Source organism: Cuculus canorus, chromosome 4, assembly GCF_017976375.1.
Source record: "Cuculus canorus isolate bCucCan1 chromosome 4, bCucCan1.pri, whole genome shotgun sequence".
In the NCBI taxonomy this organism is placed as follows: Eukaryota; Metazoa; Chordata; class Aves; order Cuculiformes; family Cuculidae; genus Cuculus; species Cuculus canorus.
The window spans coordinates 36,128,728-36,150,554 of record NC_071404.1 but is presented as its reverse complement, the minus strand read 5'-3'; the positions used below and the strand labels follow the sequence as shown (position 1 = coordinate 36,150,554).

The following is a 21,827-nucleotide window of genomic DNA, read 5'->3' as shown; positions in this document are numbered from 1 at the left end:
AATTAAAAAGATGTCCTACGTGGACATGCAGACAAATAGTCATAAATTTAATATACTACTCTATTATAAAACTTTGCTTTTTCTGGTCATGTTTGCTCAAATGGAATGCTTTGTAGCTTTGTCTTCTAGTCTAAATTGAGATTCACAGAGGCCTAGAAGCGCGAGGGCTTTTTGGAGAATTTCAAAATGGAGTGATGAAAGACTGGTTCCATTCCTGAAATTGAATTACAGTTCTGTAGTAAATTAAATACTCTCAAAAAAATCTTGTCAGCAGTGATAACTAATTAGTTTGTTTGATAATAAATGTTTAAAATTAAATAGGTGAGGAGTTCTAAAGCAACCTCAGTTTTGCTGAACGGAGTGCAAATGGAGTTGGCTCTTGCTTTGTGATATGTGCTGTAAATTGTCATTCTAATTCTACATCACAAAGGACTTGACTGATAGTACTTCATAAAATAATCAGCTGTGGTATTTAAGTACTTGAGAGGAGCACACGGGAGAAAGTTCTTGATTCAAAGGAGAGAACCTTAATACATAAGGTGTTAAACAAAAATTTCAAAGCCTCCGTTATCATTTGCAGTTGCAACGTATTAAAATCATCCAAACTGTTCTTGATTTAGATGTTTTGTTAGCTATTTGATGATACAAATTAGATTATTAATTTTATCTTAACACTCTTCTTTAAAAAAAAAAGAAGGCAAAATTTCTAAGCTGTTTCTTACTCTGTCAGAAATGTAGATATTTTCGTTAAGTTTGCAGGGCAGGAACAAAGAGATGAAACTGTGAAGCCTTGCTTTGAAAGTAAAATAAAGGGTAATAAAAACAAGATTCTTACTGTATTCTTCCTTAAAAATATAAGGGAAGGAGAACCTAGTTTTGACTGTAATTTACTAATCAATAGTTACTAGCTTTCTAGCACAAGTTATGTAGAATACACTGCCTTTGAGAAGTCTTTTTGCATATCACCTATGGTTTTGTACCTTGCCGCGAAACTATATGTGTATGTCCTTGATGAGAAGAATTTTATTAAAACAGAAACGACAATAAAAAAATACAGAAGTCTGTATCTAAAAAGGGGCATTAAAAACAGTTTCTTACAAGAACAAGGAAGTCATTAAAGCATACTTGCTTGACATTTAAAGCATACATCCTTCTCAGAAAAAGAGAAACAGCTTACAGATAGACTTAAGGCAAGTAACACATTCATAAAGCTGAAAAGCTATTTTTTTCCACTCAATTCTCAGTCTGCTTTTGATTTTCTAATCTGTTGTATAAAAATAAGTAGTATTGTATTTTGTTTAGAAGAATTCCATTGCTAATTTTTTGATCAGGGTAGCTCATGCATGAAACTCTGGGAAGTCTTGCAAATATCACAGAAGTACGTCTCACCCATCACTGATGAGATCTTTCTTTCTTTCTCTTCCAGACAGTTAGGAAGCAATCACAGCAATCGGAGAACACTAACACATCAGCAGTTGTCTTTCTAATTTCGTTTTAGGTGAATGTAAGCTGAATGTAGAGAAGACTTCCAAATAAGCTGGACTGATGTGCACAGAGAAGGAATGAAGTATGGATGTGAAGGAACGTAGGCCTTATTGCTCCCTGACAAAGAGCAGACGGGACAAAGAACGGCGCTACACAAATTCTTCAGCAGAAAATGAGGAGTGCAGGGTGCCTACACAGAAGTCTTACAGCTCCAGTGAAACCTTGAAAGCTTTTGATCATGATTCCTCTAGGTTGCTGTATGGAAACCGGGTAAAAGACTTAGTCCACAGAGAAGCAGATGAATTTACCAGACAAGGTAGGCAAGATGCTTTAATTCAGAGTGTATAAATTCATTAGAACCAAGCAACAAAGTGTTCTTGCTGCAGGAAAAGTATGTCATTATACCAGTTTCATCAGTTTTAGTAATACTCTACACACATAGTACAATTCACTTGTATCTCCCTAAATGTATTACAAAGATGGGAAAGCAAAGAGTACCATCTTTGAAATGAATAAGATATGATGCACAGGAAAACTGAGAAAATGGCCCATGTTGGACTATGGGTCAGTGGCAAAATCACAGACTGAAGTGTGAAGTATTCATGCCTTACAGTTTAAAAACTAGACCCCCAGCAAAAATTCAATTTATTAATCTGTTGATTGCCCAAAAACTTGCCACTCCAATATACCTAAAATGTAAATAGCTTCAAAATGAATCAAAATTAACAAATATGTTCCAAGATAGCTAAGCCCTATGAACAGGTTTGAGGAAACATAGTGTGTGTGGATGAGCATACTAATAATGCATTAGCTCAATGCCTTTATCTTTCAGCTTGCAAAAGCAATAACAGAGTAAAGTGAGTAAGGTAAATTAGTTCATGATTAATGCATTTAGATTTGTTGAAGAATTTTTTGGAGGGTATCTATGATGTCTAACCAGATGCTAACAAGTCGCTGGAGCTCACTGTTGATTTTCTGAGTCCAGGACTGGAGAGACATGGTGGATCTAAATAGCCAGGAAATGCTCAAAACCTGACTGGATATGTTCTGGGCAGGTTGCTGTAGCTGACCATACCTGAGCAGAGGATTTGGGCTAGATAATCTCGAGAGATCCCTTTGGACCTCAGTGATTCTGGGAGTTTGCACTTGGTTCCAGTTAAGGTTAAGCACTTACGAATCACTTTTTGATTCAAATTTGTAGTTTCTGGAACTGGCATTTCTACATTTCCACACTAAATTACTTAATATAAGGAGAGGAAAAAAAGATATGAAACGTGTGGAGTACTGCAGCCCAGCCATGTAAAAGGAGAAAGCTAGGCCAAGAGCTGTGTGAACGTATGCCTTAGTCTTCTGTATAAAGCTATATTCTCTTTTATGAGGAAACAAGAATAGATTTAAGAGTAGAAAAAGAAAGCTTCCTCCTTGTGAGGAAGCCCTTATTTTTAATTTTAGAAATAGTTAAAATTACTTTCCCTATTGGTGGTTTCTCTTTGTTCCAAGTAGAATAACTTTACATTAGAATTAGAGCTGGGCAGATGGTGTTGACTTTTTTTTCCTACAAATGTTTGCAAGGGAAATAAAAACATTTCTCTTAGGCTCACATAACTGAGGCTTGCTGCTACTGTAGTCTGTCTGCTTTCTGCTGTGTATTTTTGGTTTCTGTGATGTGTGAAACTTCAGGTCATCACTACTTTCTAGTTTTTATAGTCATTAATCACCTTGATCTCATATTTCAATAAGGTCAAATCAAAAGTAAGTTTTCCTAGACCTGCAATTTAGACACTTTCTTAACAGTAGTGACAACAATATATTTATTTAATGAACTCATAAACTATTGCCCACATAGAATACTATTCTTTTTAAATAGCAGTAATGAAATAGAGGAAGTTATGTAGCCTGGCACACCACATATTATGGCGCATCAGCGTTTGGAGGTTTTTTTCTCTTCATTTTTTTCAGAAAAGCACATAATATTTAACTAATACTTATTGCCCAATATGCAATAAATGATGTGACTCTAGTCCTAACACAGCAGTCTGGGATGTGTGGTGTCATCTTCACCTTTCTGTGGTCTCAGCACTGTCATCTGTGCCCATTTGATTTTCTTCATTGTCCTTTCAATCCTTTTTGTATGGCTTATTGGCTTCCTGTAATGCATGCTAGTTTAGCACCTTTGGGGACTACCTGCAGGTTTGATAGGGTCAAGTTATAAAGGGCTGCTTTTGCAGTCTTAGGTAGTGTGTTCCTTTGATTCATCATTGACTCAGATTTTACTGCTTCTGGCTTTGTAGGCATTTTGTGGAAAAGATGTTCAAGGGCATTCCAATGTTTTTTAAATAATATATAAAACATGCTTCCTTGTATTTATTTTTTTCCTCTTTGCCTAGAAATAGAGTGCATATGTGTTGCTTTGACAGTCTAATTACATTCTAGCCTGCTAAATCAACAGAAAATAAATCTATAAGCAAATAAGGCAAGTTTTAATAAATACTTTTAATTGGAAATTAGTTTTTAAAATTAATCATGAACCGTGTCTCCTTTTTTTTTCCCCAGACTGTGTAAAATAACAATATCAAATTTCCAGTGTCCACTGGAAAGCTATTGGAGGTGTTACATGAGTTTCTTGAGCCTCTCAAATGTGGCACTATTTTAAAATGTCAGTGTGTTTTTATGGCTGATATTTTGCAGTAAAGCCCTTCAAAGCTTTCTGCTAATGGATCAAAACTTTCCCACCTCTTCTTCCTGAGTTGTCTTTGCATACATCTTTATGCTGCCTGCTTCCAAAAATCCCATGATAGGGATACAGAAAGGGATGCTGCTGTAGGAGATAGGTGCACCCTGCTCAGTGGTAGCTTTATCTAGGTTATCTTTACTTGTTGTGGGGAAGTTCTCCAATTGTTGGTTCCAGTTGGTTCCAGAATCTTTTTCCTCATCTGATGAATTTCTGCTGTTTGAGATGATTTGCGTAAATAGAAATAAGAGCCTAAAATGCATGTTTGTCACTGTAATTCTAAAAACAGCACTTAAAACATATGGAAAATAGATGAACATGAAATTATTATATAACTTGGTTTATCTTGTTAATTTTGAAACCCAGTTGACATGACTTGAAGAGTGGTTACGTTTGTTTAGGTAATCATGACTTCATCTAAGCAACACGCTTTCAGTTAGCGTCAACAGGAGGTAAGACCTACTGTGGTCTCCCTCCCTTCTTCTCAAGTGCCTTCATCTATTACAGGACTGATTTTATTATTTAACGTTTTAGATGAGGATTAGTTAGCCTACTATTTTTAAAGTTTGCAATTCAGTTATTTATTTTCACTTTGTTGTTAAAGTCCACATAAGATTCAAAAGAAGTGGTAAGCCTGTGAATAATTAAACTCGGCACCCAGCCTGTAACTGAAGACTGGGAGGTTTTTTAACTTTGGAAGTATTTTTAAGCTAGGTACTCAAGTATGTATAACATGTTTGAGAAGATACCATATCTCATCCTTGACAATGGATGAAGCATCCTGAAAGTGTATTTACTTTCCAAGGTGTAACAATATGGCTATTTGCTCTTTTTGTTAGGGAGGAAGAAGACACCTATTTTCTTATGCTTTGAAGTATCCAACTACAATGAGCAATCTGATTTATATGTACCACTTCTCTTAGTGAAATCAGCAACCTAAATGCTTATATTTTGGAATATGCCCAAGTAACTTGCTGAATTCAGGATTAAAGCTGACTCTGTAAAGTTGAATTTCTCTCTTGTACAAAGAGAAATTTCTGTGTTTACGTTAAACTGCTGTGTGAAGTAGTATGATATACGGAGGACAGTGCTATGTGGAAATATCTGGAAGTGTGACATGACTATGCCCATGGCAGGGGGTTGGAACTAGGTGATCTTTAAGGTCCCTTCCAACCGAAACTATTCTATGATTCTATGACTGTGGAGCAGGAGGGAAGGATTGTAGAAATACAGAAAGTAAGCAGTATTTTAAAAATTGCATCTGGAAAAAATAATTGGAAATAATAATATAAAAATATGGGAACAATTTGAATGAAATTGTGAATCAAACCTGGATGCAAAACGAAGAACTTTTTATAGAGGTGCCTTAAGTTAGGAGGAAAAATACAGGCATGCAAACCCTTTATTTTATTTACCATCAGGTATATGTTAAAGAGAAGAGGAATATGCAATACCTCTTAAGGAGCCATTGTTCCACTTCAAAGAATTTTGTTGTCACAGGACAGTATAATGATCCTGTACTGATCCACGTATCACATCACTGAGTTTTTGCAAAAGAGTGGTAGGCTGACCTATAAACGCAGGTGGCAGGATGCACTGCAGATTTGCACGTGTTCCTATTTTCATACAAAAAAAATCACAGCACAGTTTGTGAACTGTGTGAATTGAAAAGCTAAGCTGCAGGAGATCTTTTGCTAATAGAAGACCAGATGAGATAGTGCAGGTTTTGTTGAATTTTGACTTTTTGAAAGCTTGATTCAACTATGTTTTAGCCTCCAGGTAAAGTTATTTAGTCTTTCTAGCTGGCAATGAGAATGAGTTGGCTGTGTTTATCCATAAGAACAATTTATTGTCAGACAAGCCTCAGCATCAATTTGTCATGCTACCCCTTTCAGTTTTGCAGAAGAAAGTACGTGTGTTCACGGTTTTGTATAGTTAAAGTGCCTAAATTATATTAAACGCCTTAATGCCTCCTTGGAGCTGCAGGAAGAGGGGCTGAATTTACCAAACAAGCAAAGAAAAGTATTTTTTTTTCCTTCACAATGTTCAGAATCACTCATACCAGTTTGCTGAAAAGCAAAGCCATGTACAGTACGTTACATGGTGCAGTTGTATTATAGCTGTTGTTCAGCTGCCACTCCGGTGACAATTAGATTTAGGTGCTAGAAGAATCTCACCATTCAGTGAAAGAGGGATATGAACCAGGAATATATATGCTTCAAGAATTTTATTTTATTATTAAAAATATTAAACACTGTTGGGGATATGTTTTAAGACTTCAGGAACCAGAAACATTAATTGCAACTTCTAATGTAATATGACTCCAAAGTCTAGTGCTTTCAAATACTAGCTGCTCAAAGTGAGGTTTTGGATAGCAAAATGATTAATCTTTTTATTTACCCTAAATGACAACTGTAGGATTAAAGTATTTAAGTGGTCATGTTTTTAAACCTAAAGCTTGAGTACTTTAAACTTACCTGTCTGAAGCAGTGGAAGGATAGATATGTAAGATCATTTTTTGACCATCCACTACATATGCCTTATTTACAGGAAGGTATGAAATGAGAAATAAATGACTTTGTGATTTCCTGATGAGTAAATTAATACTCATTTAGTGACATGGCAAATCCTTCTCTGAAAATCTGAGGCAGATATTAGAATTAGTGTTTTATGTTCCTGGCTGCAGCGCAAGATGTGTCCTGATTGTCATTGTGACAGATACTTTTTTGTTATGCTAAAAGCCAGCCACCTGCAGCATCTGCCTGATTTGACGGGGTAATTTCTGTAAGCAGCATGCATTGCCGGTATGTTCTGGATAATTCTGTGGCTTTGGGCTAAGCACATAACCTTCGGCCAGAGGTGGGGGGTTTTCCCTCTGTATTACAGGAATAATAACACTTACCCACCTCACAGGAGTGGTGGAAAGATTAATTAGTTTATGTTCACAAAATGCTTTGAAGATGAAAAGCCCTGTAAGTGCTAAGTAACATTATCATCTCTCATTGTTATACTAGTTACTTCTTAAAGCAACAATAAGAAGTTAATTGGTTTTCAGGTTCCAGGTGATAAGGATCTGTTGACTTTTAAAGTTATTCTATTAGCTACGGAGTGGTACTAAGAAAAACATTTCACTTTTATTTGATTAGGAGTATATTTAGCTCATGCTCAGTGATATGCGCACTTGCTCTAAGGTATTCATCTAGTTGAAATTGGCCCCTTGTGGGTCATGGATCTGGAGACAAAGGGCAATTGTGATTCTCCAGGGGAAAATCAACCTTGGATATTTGTGGTAGACTGCTTGATCAGGCATTTCTACACAGCCTTGGTCCACAGAATAAAACCCCTGTCTTTGACTAGTCCAGTTGCAAAATAAGAGAATTAAGTTCTTGATCATAATGATTAAGGTTAGCAAAGGGCCTTCACAAGGACTTTCAGCCTCATGGAAAGGAAGATACTGTAGAGCGTTTGTAATTGCTCTTATATCTTTCCATAACTCATATATCAAGATGTATGTGCCCCTATTCCTAATAAAAACTGAAGTGAGGACTAGGAAGATAAGCAGATCACATGTATGGCTATGAAAGATGACTTCAGAGGATTAACATCTATGAAGAGAATAAAGCTAGAAAAGGGTGTGCTTAGAGATGGGGTGGGGGGAGGAATGAAAGGGCTGAAGAGTCCTGTCTGTCCCATCCACTGATTTAGTGCTCAGGGCTGAGAGTCAGGGCTGTAGGCCAATCTGTGAGCAATTAGGTTATTCCATCACTGGCAAATAAATGTGGAAAATGAAACAGAGATGTAAAATAGGAATAATTCCTCAGAAAGTTCCTTGATACTTTCTGAAATTAGTTTGTAAAATGTCATGACTTACTGGCTTGAGAGCCAGTACTCTGTGTTCCTGAGCTGATTAAAGCTGAAAGAAGAAACGGCAGTCAGAGGAACACGTTTGTCTCAAGTTTTGTGTTTCTACTTTTTTGCTTTGCGCTGCCATTAATATGTCAGAGTCATAAATCCTTTCTTGTCTTCAGCATAATAGATATTTTGCTAGAAAAATCTAACTTAAGACAATGCTATATTATATTTATTATGGGAGTTTACAGAATGGAAACCCTTTGGGGAGAGGGATGGAAAGTGTGAGTGAGAGAGGGAGTAAAAGAAGTTTTCATTCCTGCTGAAATCCTTGGGTCTGTGTTCTCCATTGTTTCTTCCACTTACTTACAGCAGTGGTCTTAGCACCTCATTCTGCACATGCAGTATAGATTCCCATGTGTGTGGGACGTTTGTTTATGAAATCCTACAGAAAGAAATGTATGGGCAACTCTGAATGGGTCTGTTTGGGTTTTTTCTTTATACCAGTTCAGAGCCTGTTGAACTAATCAAGTTTTCTACTGTGCTGTGAGTCATATCCCTCTGTGGTCTTATCCACTTGCTTCTAGTGGCAGACATGCCTTCCAATTGTAGAGTTTTCTCTCCTTCCCGTACGGAGGAATAGCAGTGAGCTTGAGCTCTATTTTGCATTCTTCTGTTCCTGATGCCTCCTTCCTCCTCACCTGTTTTCCCTGTTCCAAGCTGTATGTCACGTCATTAGCATTGTACTGACCTTAATGTGGCAGCTCATACCTGTCAGATCTACAGTTGTAGGCTCTCTAGAGACTGGATATCCATCATGTCCGCATTGCTTACCCTTAGGTCATATTTCTTCACGTCTATCAAATTTAGACTATATTTGTGTTTTGTAATAAATGGAGGCTGAGACATTGATGATTTCGTCCCAGGACCCACAGATCAAGATAAAGGCCTAAAATGTCTATACTGTCATTCTGGTTATGATCAAGACTTTGTTCCTTGCTATTCACGGAGTTGCATTTCTTTTTTCAAATTCACGGAATCCTTTCTTGCAGTCCATCATCTAGACAGTTGTGTTAGTTTCTCTCAATATAATTGTGTTAGTTTCTCTTAATTTAGTTTGTATATTATGTACCCATAGTCATAAAATCAGATTTTTTTTTATAAAATCCCCAAATTTTGAACTGTGACGTTTAAATTATTAGTTCATATACTGGAATACGATGCTGTATCTTGAAGCTTTGAATTGTGTGATTGTGAAATTATCTTCAGCTGACTTTAATCATACTCTGCAGTAACTTCAGGAGGATTGATGAACAGTCCTTTATCCTTATACTGGATTAAGAAGTGCTTCTTACGTTCTAGTCAGTGGATTAATACTGAGGATCCCTCGACACCCTCAAGGCTAACAGGGAATAGAATTACCAGTCTCTCATACTGCACAGAAGAGTCTACATGTTTGAATCATAATTTGGAAAAACAGCGGAATATATGAGTATTGCATTTCCTTTGCATTGATTCTGCTCTGTTTCTTAAAGTAAAAACTTTCCCAGGCTAGCATTTCAATCAGTGTCTCCTTGTGATTCTGTAGTTTAACGCTAGTAACAATAGATAGCTGGTTTAAACATCAGATTTGAAATACTTTACTTCCCCAGAGACAGTAAGTGTAGGGAGGGTTGTTTTTTTTTTTTTTATAATTGACTCAGGTTTTGAGTCTTACATAATGTGCTTGTACCAAGACTGGCACAGTAAATACAGCTCAGAGAACACTCAGTATCTGGCATTAACTTTTTCGGAAGTCACTGAAACCATGACTTAGCTTCCCACATGCTTCTGAAAGCTCATAAGGAATGAGAGAACTGGGTGGTTAATATTTGCTCTGAATAATGAGCAACTGAAAATTACGGGCACAGTTGCTAAGATTTAATAAAATTTTATAGAATGATTTAGGCTGGAAGGGACCTTAAAGATCATCCAGTTCCAACCTCCATGCCATGGGCAGGAACACCTTCCACTAGATCAGGTTGCTCAAAGCCTCATCCAACCTGGCCTTGAACACCTCCAGGGATTCGGGCGTCCATTACTTCTCTGACAACCTGTTCCAGTGCCTCACCATCCTTACAGTAAAGAACTTTTTCTTTATATCTAATCTAAATCTACCTTCTGTCAGTTTAAAACCATAACCCCTTGTCCTGTCACTCTGTCCCTTTCCTCATAAAACGTCCCTCTCCAGATTTCTTTTAGGCTGCTTTATGTACTGGAAGGCTGCCATAAGGTCTCGCTGGAACCTTCTCTTCTCCAGGTTAAACAATGCCAACTCTCTCAGCCTGTCTTCATAGGAGAGATGTTCCATCCCTCTGATAATTTTTGTAGCCCTTCTCTGGACACCCTCCAACAGGTCCATGTCTTTCCTGTGCTGAGGGCTCCAGAACTGGATGCAGTACTCCATGTGGGATCTCATGAGAGTGAAGTAGAGGGGGAGAACAACCTCTCTTGGCCTGCTGGCCACACTTGTTTTGATGCAGCCCAGGATCTTGTTGGCTTTCTGGGCTGTGAGTGCATGTACCCAGCTCACATCCAGCTTTTATTTTATTCAGTGCTGTTTATTATTATGTAATTTATTGGATATATTGGAGAAGTACCTGTCTTTCATATGAATCTTACATCTCCTTTCTAAATCAGATGATGACAGGAAAAGGATGTTAAGATGGAGAAGTGAATAGAGTAGAAAGGTCAAGAAAGAGAGATTAAGAGATGACAAGAAAGAAGATTGTGATGAGTGAAAAGAAAAACACAAGAATTAAACAAGGCAAAAATGTGATACAGTGGATTACGATGGTTTAAGTTTCACAGATAATTTTCACAAAAAAAGAACAATAGATAAAATCAGGCATAAGTGATAACAACAAAATACTATGCTAAATCAGAAAGAAAAAATTTTAACATAGGCGAAGCTCATGAGTTGTCAGTCTTCACTGTGATTTCTTACATCCTAGCAATCAGAACTTTGCAAGCACAGTTTGAAAACTCCATTTTGCTAAATATATTGTTTGTGTGACAGAATGGATGGTATCACATCTATTACTCATTCTCTCTTTTGTGTAATTATATTCAGCTCACCTAACGTTCCAGCTTCTGAAGACAGCATTTGTATACTTCTTCTCAGGTTCTATAGAGCATCTATGGCAATGGAAAACCCCAATATTTTATTTATGAAGAAGTTACATACTTTTCCTTAAAAGACAGCTAGAATTGACACTTGAAAGTAGGTGATGTTTAAGATCCCAGGATTCCATGGAATTCTTGCTAAACCAGTCCAATTCTGCTTCGATGATCTAGGAAGATGACATCTACTTCATGTTCTCAGTGGTCCTGTAGTGACTGGCTTAGTGCTCGGAGAACAGAAGAGGCAGTTTTGCTGCCTGTTGTTATACACAAAGAAGGTGAATTTTCCATCATTAACTAGCGTATAATTGAACTCCGTGCTTTTCAGGAATTAATGAAGTGAAGTGAACAAGCCAGCCAGTTTGCAGTTAACAGAGCTGTTCTTTCATAGTTATCATGTGGATGAGTTAGGAAGGCAAGGTACTGGTGGATCATGCCAATAATCTTGAGCTCTTGGTTGTACAGAAATGATGAAGCATTTGAAAGATGTGATGCAGCTGTGAGCTGGTTTTCACTCTACAAAAAGCATTCAGAGGTATTGAGAACGTGCTCATCGTAGTCTTTGCAGTAGCACTTTGGCATCAGTGCTGCTTAGAAATAAAATAAGAACCTGAGAAAAATTATTTTCTTCATTTGCTCTCTAAATAAATGAGACTTCGTTTAATTAAAAAAAAAATCAGGATTAAGTAAGGAATTGAGGAAATGTGAGGGAGAAGATTCGTTCTTCTAATGACCATGATCATCGTTTTGCATCTGTATAGCTTTAGCTTTACTTTTTACAAGTTTACTGTAAGCGTTTTTGTCATGCATTATCATAAAGTGGTTGCAGGGAAAAAGTGCTCGATTTTTTGTATGGCACAAAGGTGTTAATAGGCAGACAGAAGGCAGCAAGGTGTAAAGGAAGAATAGATTAGAAAGGGGATGCAGAGACAGCAGGCATGGTGTGACTCTTCATCAGAACCATAAGCAAGAACCAAGCTAAACAAAATATTTAGTATAGGCTACGATAGGTTTGGGGCATCTGCCTTTTTGATATTGTCTATCCTGATACGACAAAACCGAAGTCAGCCAAGGCACTCAAACTACATTTTCTCTGGTTTAAAAAGTAAGGGTGTGGGTGTATTTTCATGCTAAGTAGGCAGATGCTTTGGGTCCTTTTCAATTGCTTTTCCAAATTAGTCTATTGTTGCTAAAACCTGACTTACCTATTTAAGAGAATATCTTTGTGTATACATTTAGTATAGATCCCACTTAGGATAAGGACTGACAACTGAGAAAACATTGTGCCTTTTCTTTTGTTTACTAGTCCTGTTCAAAACTCCAGTTCTACAGGTAACATTTCTTACTTGAAGCTTAAGTTTTCATGGATGTCTTCAGATAACTTTCCCAATTTAGGTCAGGGAAACAAATGTGGCAGAAGTGTAGCGGGTTTCCATTTAATTCCAGACCTTACCTTCTGGCTTTCTAAAATAATTCATAATTTCTGCTTACATCAAACTTGCTTATATGCAGCAGTTGTTCAAGCTAAAAGAAATTATTTACATTTCTAGACAACATAACCTGTGTAATTCTGGCAGAGAATTACACATACTCTCTTTCTCTTATAAAAAAAAAATATATATATATATAATTATATGTTAAGATTATGTTGGTATAATTTTTGTGTGTATTTAACTAACGTAGCTAAGGAGATACCCCAGTAGTGCAGAGATCACGGCTTACACAGGAAGTGATTGCAACATAACAGGTAGATGTATGTGGTTATTATTGGCAAATTCTGTGTTTTTAGCAGTGATTGCTGCACGTGCTCCTGAAACTTGCTTTAGAGTTATTGCATTAATTTTGTTCTTGTCTGCACAAATGGAGGGTGTCAGCATTCCTTACACTACCCATAAATTGATATTCCTAGCCAAGAGAGATGCAGTATCTAATTGTAGAGTGGTAGTAAGCAGCACTATTTAAAAACTAGTCAGTTTTTAAAACCTAACTTGATGATACATCATCCCAAGTAGTCCAAAACCTCCAAAGGTGACTCCGAAACAAGTCTCCTAGGAACTTTGTCTAATTTTTTTCTATTTTATACTTAATACTTTTTTTAAAAAGAAAAGGGAAAAAAAAACCCAACCACCAAGCATTATGCCTATCTGTTTATTCTGCATCTACATTTTCTTCTCAGGAATTAGTTCATTAAAATCTCCAAATTGTTTTTAAGTCTTTATGAACTGCTAAGGCACTTACTGTCAGTGGGAGAAATTGCAAATGTGCGTATAGTGTAAGAGACTAATGATTAGATCCCTCACATTGAAGACATTGTGGAAAGGTTAATTAGAAACTCTAAGAACACAAGGAGATGAACATCCTCTCTTTATACTCTTTTTTCCACTGAGCTCCTGCAACCTTCTTTTCGATTTTTATTTTTATTTGTTAGTATTCTTCATAATGAAGCAGAAGCCCCCAACTATTCTGCTGCCCACTAGGTCTGCTTCCTGGCTATGTTCAGCTTCCCCTGGATCCTGGAAGACTTCCTGCTTTCATTGTTTAGGAATCATAAGATAATGTAGAATTTTTGAATCACACATGTATAATTTCCTTTGGTGTATAAATCCTACAGAAATACGTATTTTTCCATGTCAACTTTGTGGTTTGGTTTTTTTGTGGGGTTTTTTGTTTGTTTTCTTTTTCTTAGTTTTTCATTTGTGTAGACAACTTACACAGAGCACAATCCTCTTAGTAAAGCTCTTAGGAAAGCTTTAATTCAGAAGATGATTTAGACTGATGTTTCTAAAGCTGTCACTACATTTCTGGGCTATGCTGTAAAACTTATCAGTATAGTGAAAAGCTTTAAGATATTGAAAGTAATGAGAGAGCAATATACAAACCTGCCCCCTTTACTGTTTTGGCCCTGTGACATAGCATTTTGGTTTTCTTACCATTCATAAGAGGGGCAAAAAAAGAAGAAACTATTTTATCTGGAGGTAGGCTGTTGTAAACTTAAAGTAAAAAATAAAATCTATTAATAGATGTTCGATGATAGGTTGTGCCTGAGACCCAAGTCCCCGTAGAAAGTGATCATGGAGGATATTGTTATATAATGCCTGAAGTAGTTGCTCTTAACAGTAGCGGTTTGCTTCAAAGGGAAAAGTGTGTGCGTGGAGAATAGTCTCTTCAAATCGATGTGTCCGCACAGGCATCGGTCTGTGTGAGTCTCTTAGTGCAGAGAGGTCCTTTTCATGGTGGGGGGAGCACAGGGCCGTGTGATGCAGGCTGGCTGCGGAGCTGCAGGTTGCAGTGTTCTCCCGCAGCAGCTGGTCTAATTGTGGCTCAAGATGCAGCAAATATGTCCGTCTGCATCATTCCACACCTCCAGATCTCAGCACTGTGAGGTTATAGGGAACAGGCAACTGTGTATGCACCTTAGCTACTTCACGTGTGAGTAGGTACACCTGCATACATACACACGGGTGCATGGGCTTATCCTGTACTCGGTTCTCACTTCAGGCAACTGTTTGAAAATGTAGGTTAACATAATAATGTGCCAAACACATAAAACTAGTGTTCTAGCATATATTAAACAAAATGCAAAATAATAAGCATTTCAGACACTTCACTACTTTCAGCTCTGACCCTGCTACTACTGGGCGGTTTGTTTGGCCTGTTTGCTTCTCTTACTACTTTCAGTTCTCACAAAGTCTGAAAATCCACATGGCATGACAGTTTAAAAAAATGACAAGTTATTATCTGTGCGTGGTAATTCCTTGTTCTTACACCCTTCACACTCCTCCACATAGTCATAGATATGCTTAGTCCTTTTATATTTACCTCCCCAGCTGTATTTTCTTTCAAATATGTATTCATAGCTGCATACTAAATGCAGTTTGATTTGTACCTAATAGTGGTAAGTGATTTTCATTGTTTATGAAAGTCATTGTCAGGATTGTTTATGGTTGGGATGCTGAAGAAACTTACAGTGAGAACTTCATATCACCGCAGCAATAGAATAATTAACCAGCTCCCTTAAAACAAGTCAGTGGCCAGAACATTAACTTTTAATATTTTAAGAATTATTTACACTTTCGTATTCACACTTCTGAAATTCTATTACTTTCTGATTGATAGGATTCTGTTCTTGTTGTAGTATAAGCTTTAATTATCTCACTAATATATCTTTCTGTTAAATGACTAATTTTGGAGAAATTAGATGCCTGTCAGATTCAAAAATTGAATGTGTGTTCTAATTTGTGCCCAGAGCTATGAAATAACTGTGGGCTAGGGTGGGAAAGGATTATGGGTATAGACATGTTAATGAGCTTGCCAAGTGCCTATGTACCATAAAATATCTTAAATCTATGGACATAAAAGTAGGATGAAGACACAGCCATTAAAATGGCAGTCATTTTTGAGTGTCACATAATTTAGACACTTTAAGTTATTGAAGTGTCACGAGTTTATTGCACCTAATTTATTAATACAATCATTTGGGATTCACTTATGTCCCTTGCTCTGCGCCAAAACAGAGGCTAAAAGTCTGTTTAAAATGCACAGGCTCTGCTTCAGCAGTAAAAGCCTAAAATGTTTCTCCAGATGTGGAGACATGAAAAATAACAACTTTCCTGTAGTCCTTGCAGGTAATCGGTGGCTGTGTTCCTGTTTGTTTATATTTCTATTAAAGCAGGGCAGAGAGATCCCATAAAAAACATGTGAGTTGGGTTCCCATTTAGTTTCTCCATTGCCATCTTGGGTGACATCTGTGTGGGGGAAATAGGCTGTTGCTATGGCCTCTAATAAAGACAAAACAGAAAAAGATAATCCTGACAAACACCATGTTACTGCTTTCATGCTTTGAAAAAAGGAAAAAAAAACCTCCAAAACTGCAAGAAAGAAAAAGTTTTTAGAAGTTTGTCATTTCTAATCTTTTCACGTGCTGAATTGGCTTTTCTTAGTTTGCAGGTTCTGTTACATTTTTTTCTCACCCAGAAGCACTTTTGATGTGTTTAAGCAGTTCACAAACCAGTGTTGAGGTGTAGTATGAACGAAAGGGGCACAGCAGAGAGCGGGAGACAAAAGAATCCTCGTAATTGTAATACATGCAGAGTTTTGACAAAACACTTTGTGTGATACCTGAGACAATTATACACATGAAGAGTTTTTACTTTTAGGTACTTTAAAAAAAAAAATTCTCACCTTTTGTTATTTTTTTTTCCCCTAATCAGGACAGAATTTTACCCTAAGACAGTTAGGAGTTTGTGAACCAGCAACTCGTCGAGGACTGACATTTTGTGCGGAAATGGGGCTCCCCCACAGAGGTTACTCTATCAGTGCAGGGTCAGATGCTGATACTGAAAATGAAGGAGTGATGTCTCCAGAGCATGCCATGAGACTTTGGGGCAGGGGGGTCAAATCAGGGCGCAGTTCCTGTCTGTCAAGCCGTTCCAACTCAGCCCTCACTCTGACTGATACCGAACATGAAAACAAGTCCGACAGTGAAAATGGTAAGTTCTTACGCATATGCCCATATGTAAATTAATGTTTTATTTGCTGTTTTGGTTGACAGTTGGTAATTTTAAATCATTGAAGGAATGGCCTTGAATTATTTACCGAGTTATTTTTTAATTCTCATCCCAGAAAAGTAAATATCCAGTATCAGTCCTAGCTAATGTAAGCTTTGGGTGTGATGTTTTAGCTGTAGTTTTGAAAGAGTTTCATCACAAAAAAGATTAGCTCTATTTTATCTCAGGCCATGTCACCTGTTATCCTTTGGGCAGCAACTAAGTAAGTGGTGATAAAGTTGATCCCCAAGGCCTGCTTGCAATCAAAGGTTCCATTGTAGACTATTCTTCAAGACATCTTGGAAAAGTTGCAGAATCTTAGCATGGATGAATGAACACAAAGAATAGCTTATTAGCAGAGCTCATGTGATTGGAAAACAAATTTGATTGTGCTTTAAGCTTCCTAGTTGATGAGAGCAATTGGAATTGTAGTGAAGAGGGACATGTGGCCTTTGATGTGCCTGGGGGACTGGATTACTGTGCAATTAAAATCTGAAAAAAAATCTACACAGCAGCTTTGTAGGATGTGGAGTATGACCATCGTATATTAAAGCTTAGTGTTTAAATGAAAAGAGGTTAATACAATTGACTGATTCATTGTTAAAGCTTTTCAGATTTTTTTTACCTCCACTTGGGGTTATGAACAGAACCTAATGTGGTGTTTAATGCTAAACGCGCAAGTCTTAGAAAACATTTTATCTTTAACTTCTTTTTATTTGCAGAAGATTTTCAGCGTTACTAGAATTAAAATGATTGCTCTGTTAAGTTCCTGACTTTCTATATGACAAATTCAAAAGACAAATAAAGAAAAATAACTGAAAATGACAATTAGAGTGATGGCTATTGCCTGCATGTCCACACGTCATTTTATTAATTTATTAAACCTGTCTGCTCAGCTGCACAAAAGTCAGAGCAATTTTATTTCTGTCCTCTGTTAATAACTGTACCAAATTGTGGGAAACAGTAATGTTGTTGTGTATTTATGGTAATCCTTTTTAAAAAATGCAGTTTTATTTTAAATTGCAAGCAGAAATAAATGTCTTATTTATTTATTATTTTAACTTCAGCTTGAAAAGACAAAACCAAACCTACATTTTGATATTATTTATACTTGTTGCCTTTCCTCTGGTTCTAAATGAAGATGCCGTTGCAAGACGGCTGTCTCGGATGGGATCCTGCTTTTTTGTGTTGGACTTAGTGCTATGTGGTATCTGAGGAGACAGCTTTCAGTGTTCATAGGTGTCTTGTCTCATGCTTGGAAAATTTGTTTTGAGCTGGAGGCAAGTTTTGGAAAAGGAGGACAGGTGTATTTGCCTGCCTCCTTTCAGCAGTGGAGTTTCTGTTGAGTGACTTCTCATATTTCAGCTGCAAATAACTCCAGAATAAAACATTGAGCAGTCCTGTGATTTTCCTTTTGAAGGGTCTATGCTGAAACAGACTCTCTTGAGTCTTTTCTGAAACTGTAGGCTAAGACTCTTGAAAACATATTTATACATACATGCACGCATTATAATATACCAAAACTTCTACTGTGATTTTAGAATTAGAGTTTTATTTCATTTTTTCATATGTAAGAAGACTGTCAGTATGTCGGAAAAGACATTATCCTGCATTGGTGAAAATTATGCAAGGAATGTCTGATGTTTGATACAACTTCAAAGAACATTTTAGTCTCTAAAAAGGATTACAGTTGATTTATTAATTGATAGGGAAGCCAGCAGTCCAGCTTAAGGAGGTACTGGGACTGCTGTGAGGCTAATGAAATTTTGATGGCTTGAGAGTCCCCTAGGGTTAAGAAATGCGTGTAACTTGGACTGTGTCATGGGTCACCATTTCAGTGGAGATGTTACAGAAGTGGTGAAAAGCTTAATCTTCTTTGGTATTTTTCTCTGCATTTTTGTTTCCACTGAACATGGGAGATTTGGCTGAGCAACAATTTTATTCAAGTAGTTGGAACCTAGTATGTTAAATGTTCGCAGTAGAATAGAAAATACAGTTTAAAGCCGGAGAAACCATTTCGTCCCGGCAAGCACAGGTGCTCAGTCAAAGGACCAAACTGCAGGTGTGAGTTTTGTTAATTTATAGCCTGAAGTTAGTAGCTGTGCCAATGTACTGCTGAAATCTGACAAACCTGTAGGACTTTGAAACGAAAGTTAGAATTACAACAAGTCCTCTGTATTCCATCTCCCTTTGCTGTGCTTGAAAGTTTCCTGACTTTTGATGGAACTGTTTTACAGGTAAATGCATTTCTGTGCAGCATGTTTCTCTCTAAGGTAGATAAGAAGCAACAGGTTATGGTGGGCAAAACACAACACCAAATAGTACCTTCTTCACCTTAAGGACTCAGTTTCCACTGTTCACCCAGTAAAATTATTCACTATTTAAATTAGTCCATTACCATTATCAGAGCTTATTTGAGTTAATGGGACTATTCACAATGATGAGAACTGACTTATCCTACAGGTTTATGAACTCAGGATTAACCCATCATTGAATGTACTTGTTTTTTTATTGTCACTAGTTAGGCAAGAAGAGAAGCTTGGTATCAGAATACAATCCTTCCTTGTAACCGTTGCTTGTATTTGCTCTTTTGAGATATTGTGGATTGCGTGTTCCTCAAGAAGGCAAAACTCGAAGTTCTGTTGTGTAATTATAGTGAATAAGTGCAAATATTTTGTCGAAGATATTGACTTCTATTTGTTGAGATCTCAACATTAGGTTTCTAAGCTCCTCCAGAAGCAACCTGAATTTGTGAATAATATCAACAGGATTAGAAGTTTCTTTAAACAAATAACATTGCATGTGATTAAGTTGCAAAATTTTAAATATACTAATAACATACCATGTATACCAGCAGATTTTTTATTTTTTCCTTTTTTTAGAAAATGTCAGAACTGTCATCCAAACATAAGGTTTATAGATGTATTCTCACATCAAAGTTTTAGGTTACTGCTCAGTAAATCATTCTGAGGGGAAATATTTTTCTTTGAGCTCTTTCAAGTTCCATATATGACTCTTGGCATCATATTCTGAGCGATTTGTCACGTCAGCCTCCCTGAAGGAGGACCTGCATCTGTTAATCTGGGCAACCTACCAGTGCACTTGCAGTATGATGTATCAATTGGAGCACACTGAGCATGCATGTGCTTCTTCAGGCTTTCATCTCCATTCCCACTGCAAGTTATTTCATAAATGCTCCATCAAGAAATTTGTTAACTGTTCTAGGAACTGTGGGTTTGAAATATAGTCAGTCCATCTTTTGCAGGCTTGCCAGTGACTTTATGTTATTAAGCTGTTCTAAGATTATTAAAGCTCATCTTTTAAATTTGAGAAATATTCTAGCGAAGTGTGAGCTAGAAGTTACAGTTAGGCTTCAAACAGCCCTTTTGGTTAAAGAGTCAATATATTTTTAAGGTAGCTTAGAATCCACTTATTCTTGTAAATTATTTTTTAATCCGTTAAATTGCAAACACTTACTTCATGAGACATTAGAAAGCTAATAAGCAAAACATGGAAGTTAATTGCAAGTTATTGCTGAAGTCCAGCTCCTTAGGAAGTTTTTATTTATTTACTGTAAAATCTTATGACCATTTTTGTGTGCACCTTTTGTTCCAAACTAAAACTCGGGCTGTGGCAGTGCTGTGGCAGTGATTGTGACTGGAAAATCGCTAATTTAAGACTTAAGCAAGTTCATGTCACCTTCTTTCTCTTTGGAAGCAGAATTGACAGTGCTTCTGAGAAAGAGTTGGGCGCTCTGGATGAGTGACATAGTTGACTGCCCGCAGCCACAAAGACCAGTTGGGCATACAGTAAATAGTTCTGATGGCACTAGAATGGGGGCGTTTATTTTCTTTCTTAGTGAAAGTTTTGTCCTGATAGGAGTTTGTTAGAAAACGAAGAGATTAGAATGTAGCAAAGTAAAAAGAAGGAAGGGAAAGAGGAGTACAAGATCATGGCCTCAGGCAGTTGTTCTGAATTGGTTAGATAAATGATTTGAAACGTGGACCCATTTTTCACCGATATAGAAAAGTAGATATTGATGGTAGAATATTCATTGCTGACCATTTCTGCAGTGAGAAAATATCAGTTTATCAGCTGTGTGTGGGCACATGCTTGCTTCCTTTCCAATTTAACCAGTTTCTGAAGGTAGCATTCTTGTGAACCTAATGCTCTCTTGTCCTTCCAGAATGGTGAATTTACTGGCATTCAGATCTCAGAAAAACCAAGCAATGCATTGGTAAGATACTTGTCAAGACATTATAAATCTTTTCTCTCTAACCTGGTACATCTATAACATGTACTTGAACTCTGTATTCTTAAGTAATGCACATATTTCAGGAAATAGTGTTACACATTTCCACCTGTTTAACTCCTGAGTAGGAGTTGCTTGATACCTGCTAGCTGTATGCTGAGACTGCTGATAAAAACCAACCACATGCCTGATGAATTAATATTCACCTTACCGCTATACCAACATTTACATCATCTTCACTCTTTTCCACAGTATTCCATCTAGCAATTATCTATGCCTCATGCATGCCAATTAATCTTGCATCCTGCTTATCTGCTATGAAGTTTCATGACCAGGAAATTGGTCTGTTTCATGGTTGATAGAAGTCAGCTCTGAAACAATGTTTAATATCTAAACAGACATACAAACTCTTCTTTGGTTGCAAACCACAGAACAGAAATACATGCATAAAGGTAGTCCCTGATTTTCTGCAATATTTTCTGTTGTAATGCAAACGCTCAGATTCTGTTATATTACGATGATAGTTCTGTGGATATATTTCAGTAAATCTTCCTCGTGTTCACTGTTAACATAGTTGAAAAATCATGTTGATAATTCCTTTGGCTAGTGGTAGCCATAAATAACTGGGCTAACCTTTTCCCAGTAACGTTTTGAGATCTCCTGGATTTCAGAGGTCTGAGTGTCACTTGACTTGCTGTTGAGGAGAGTCAAGGGATCCCAAGGGGCCATCTTAATGTTGTTTTCATGAGACTCTGGTACAGAACATCAGGTCAAAGGATGAGGCTTTTCGGAAACACTTAAC

At 37.0% G+C, this 21,827-nt stretch overlaps 1 protein-coding gene across 19 annotated transcripts in view; it reads left to right on the top strand.

Moving 5' to 3' along the window:
• Nucleotides 1-21,827, top strand: part of TENM3 (teneurin transmembrane protein 3) — a 1,341,795-nt gene that overhangs the window by 1,018,026 nt on the left and 301,942 nt on the right. For 14 of the 19 annotated variants that reach the window (XM_054065057.1, XM_054065065.1, XM_054065064.1 and 11 more), the window contains 2 exons: nucleotides 1,499-1,801; nucleotides 16,438-16,716. In XM_054065057.1, the coding sequence (XP_053921032.1) occupies nucleotides 1,570-1,801; nucleotides 16,438-16,716 (511 nt within the window). In that variant the 5' untranslated portion in view covers nucleotides 1,499-1,569. The remainder of the gene's footprint in view (nucleotides 1-1,498; nucleotides 1,802-16,437; nucleotides 16,717-21,827) is intronic. The other 5 variants (XM_054065066.1, XM_054065078.1, XM_054065077.1 and 2 more) reach the window with 1 other exon arrangement.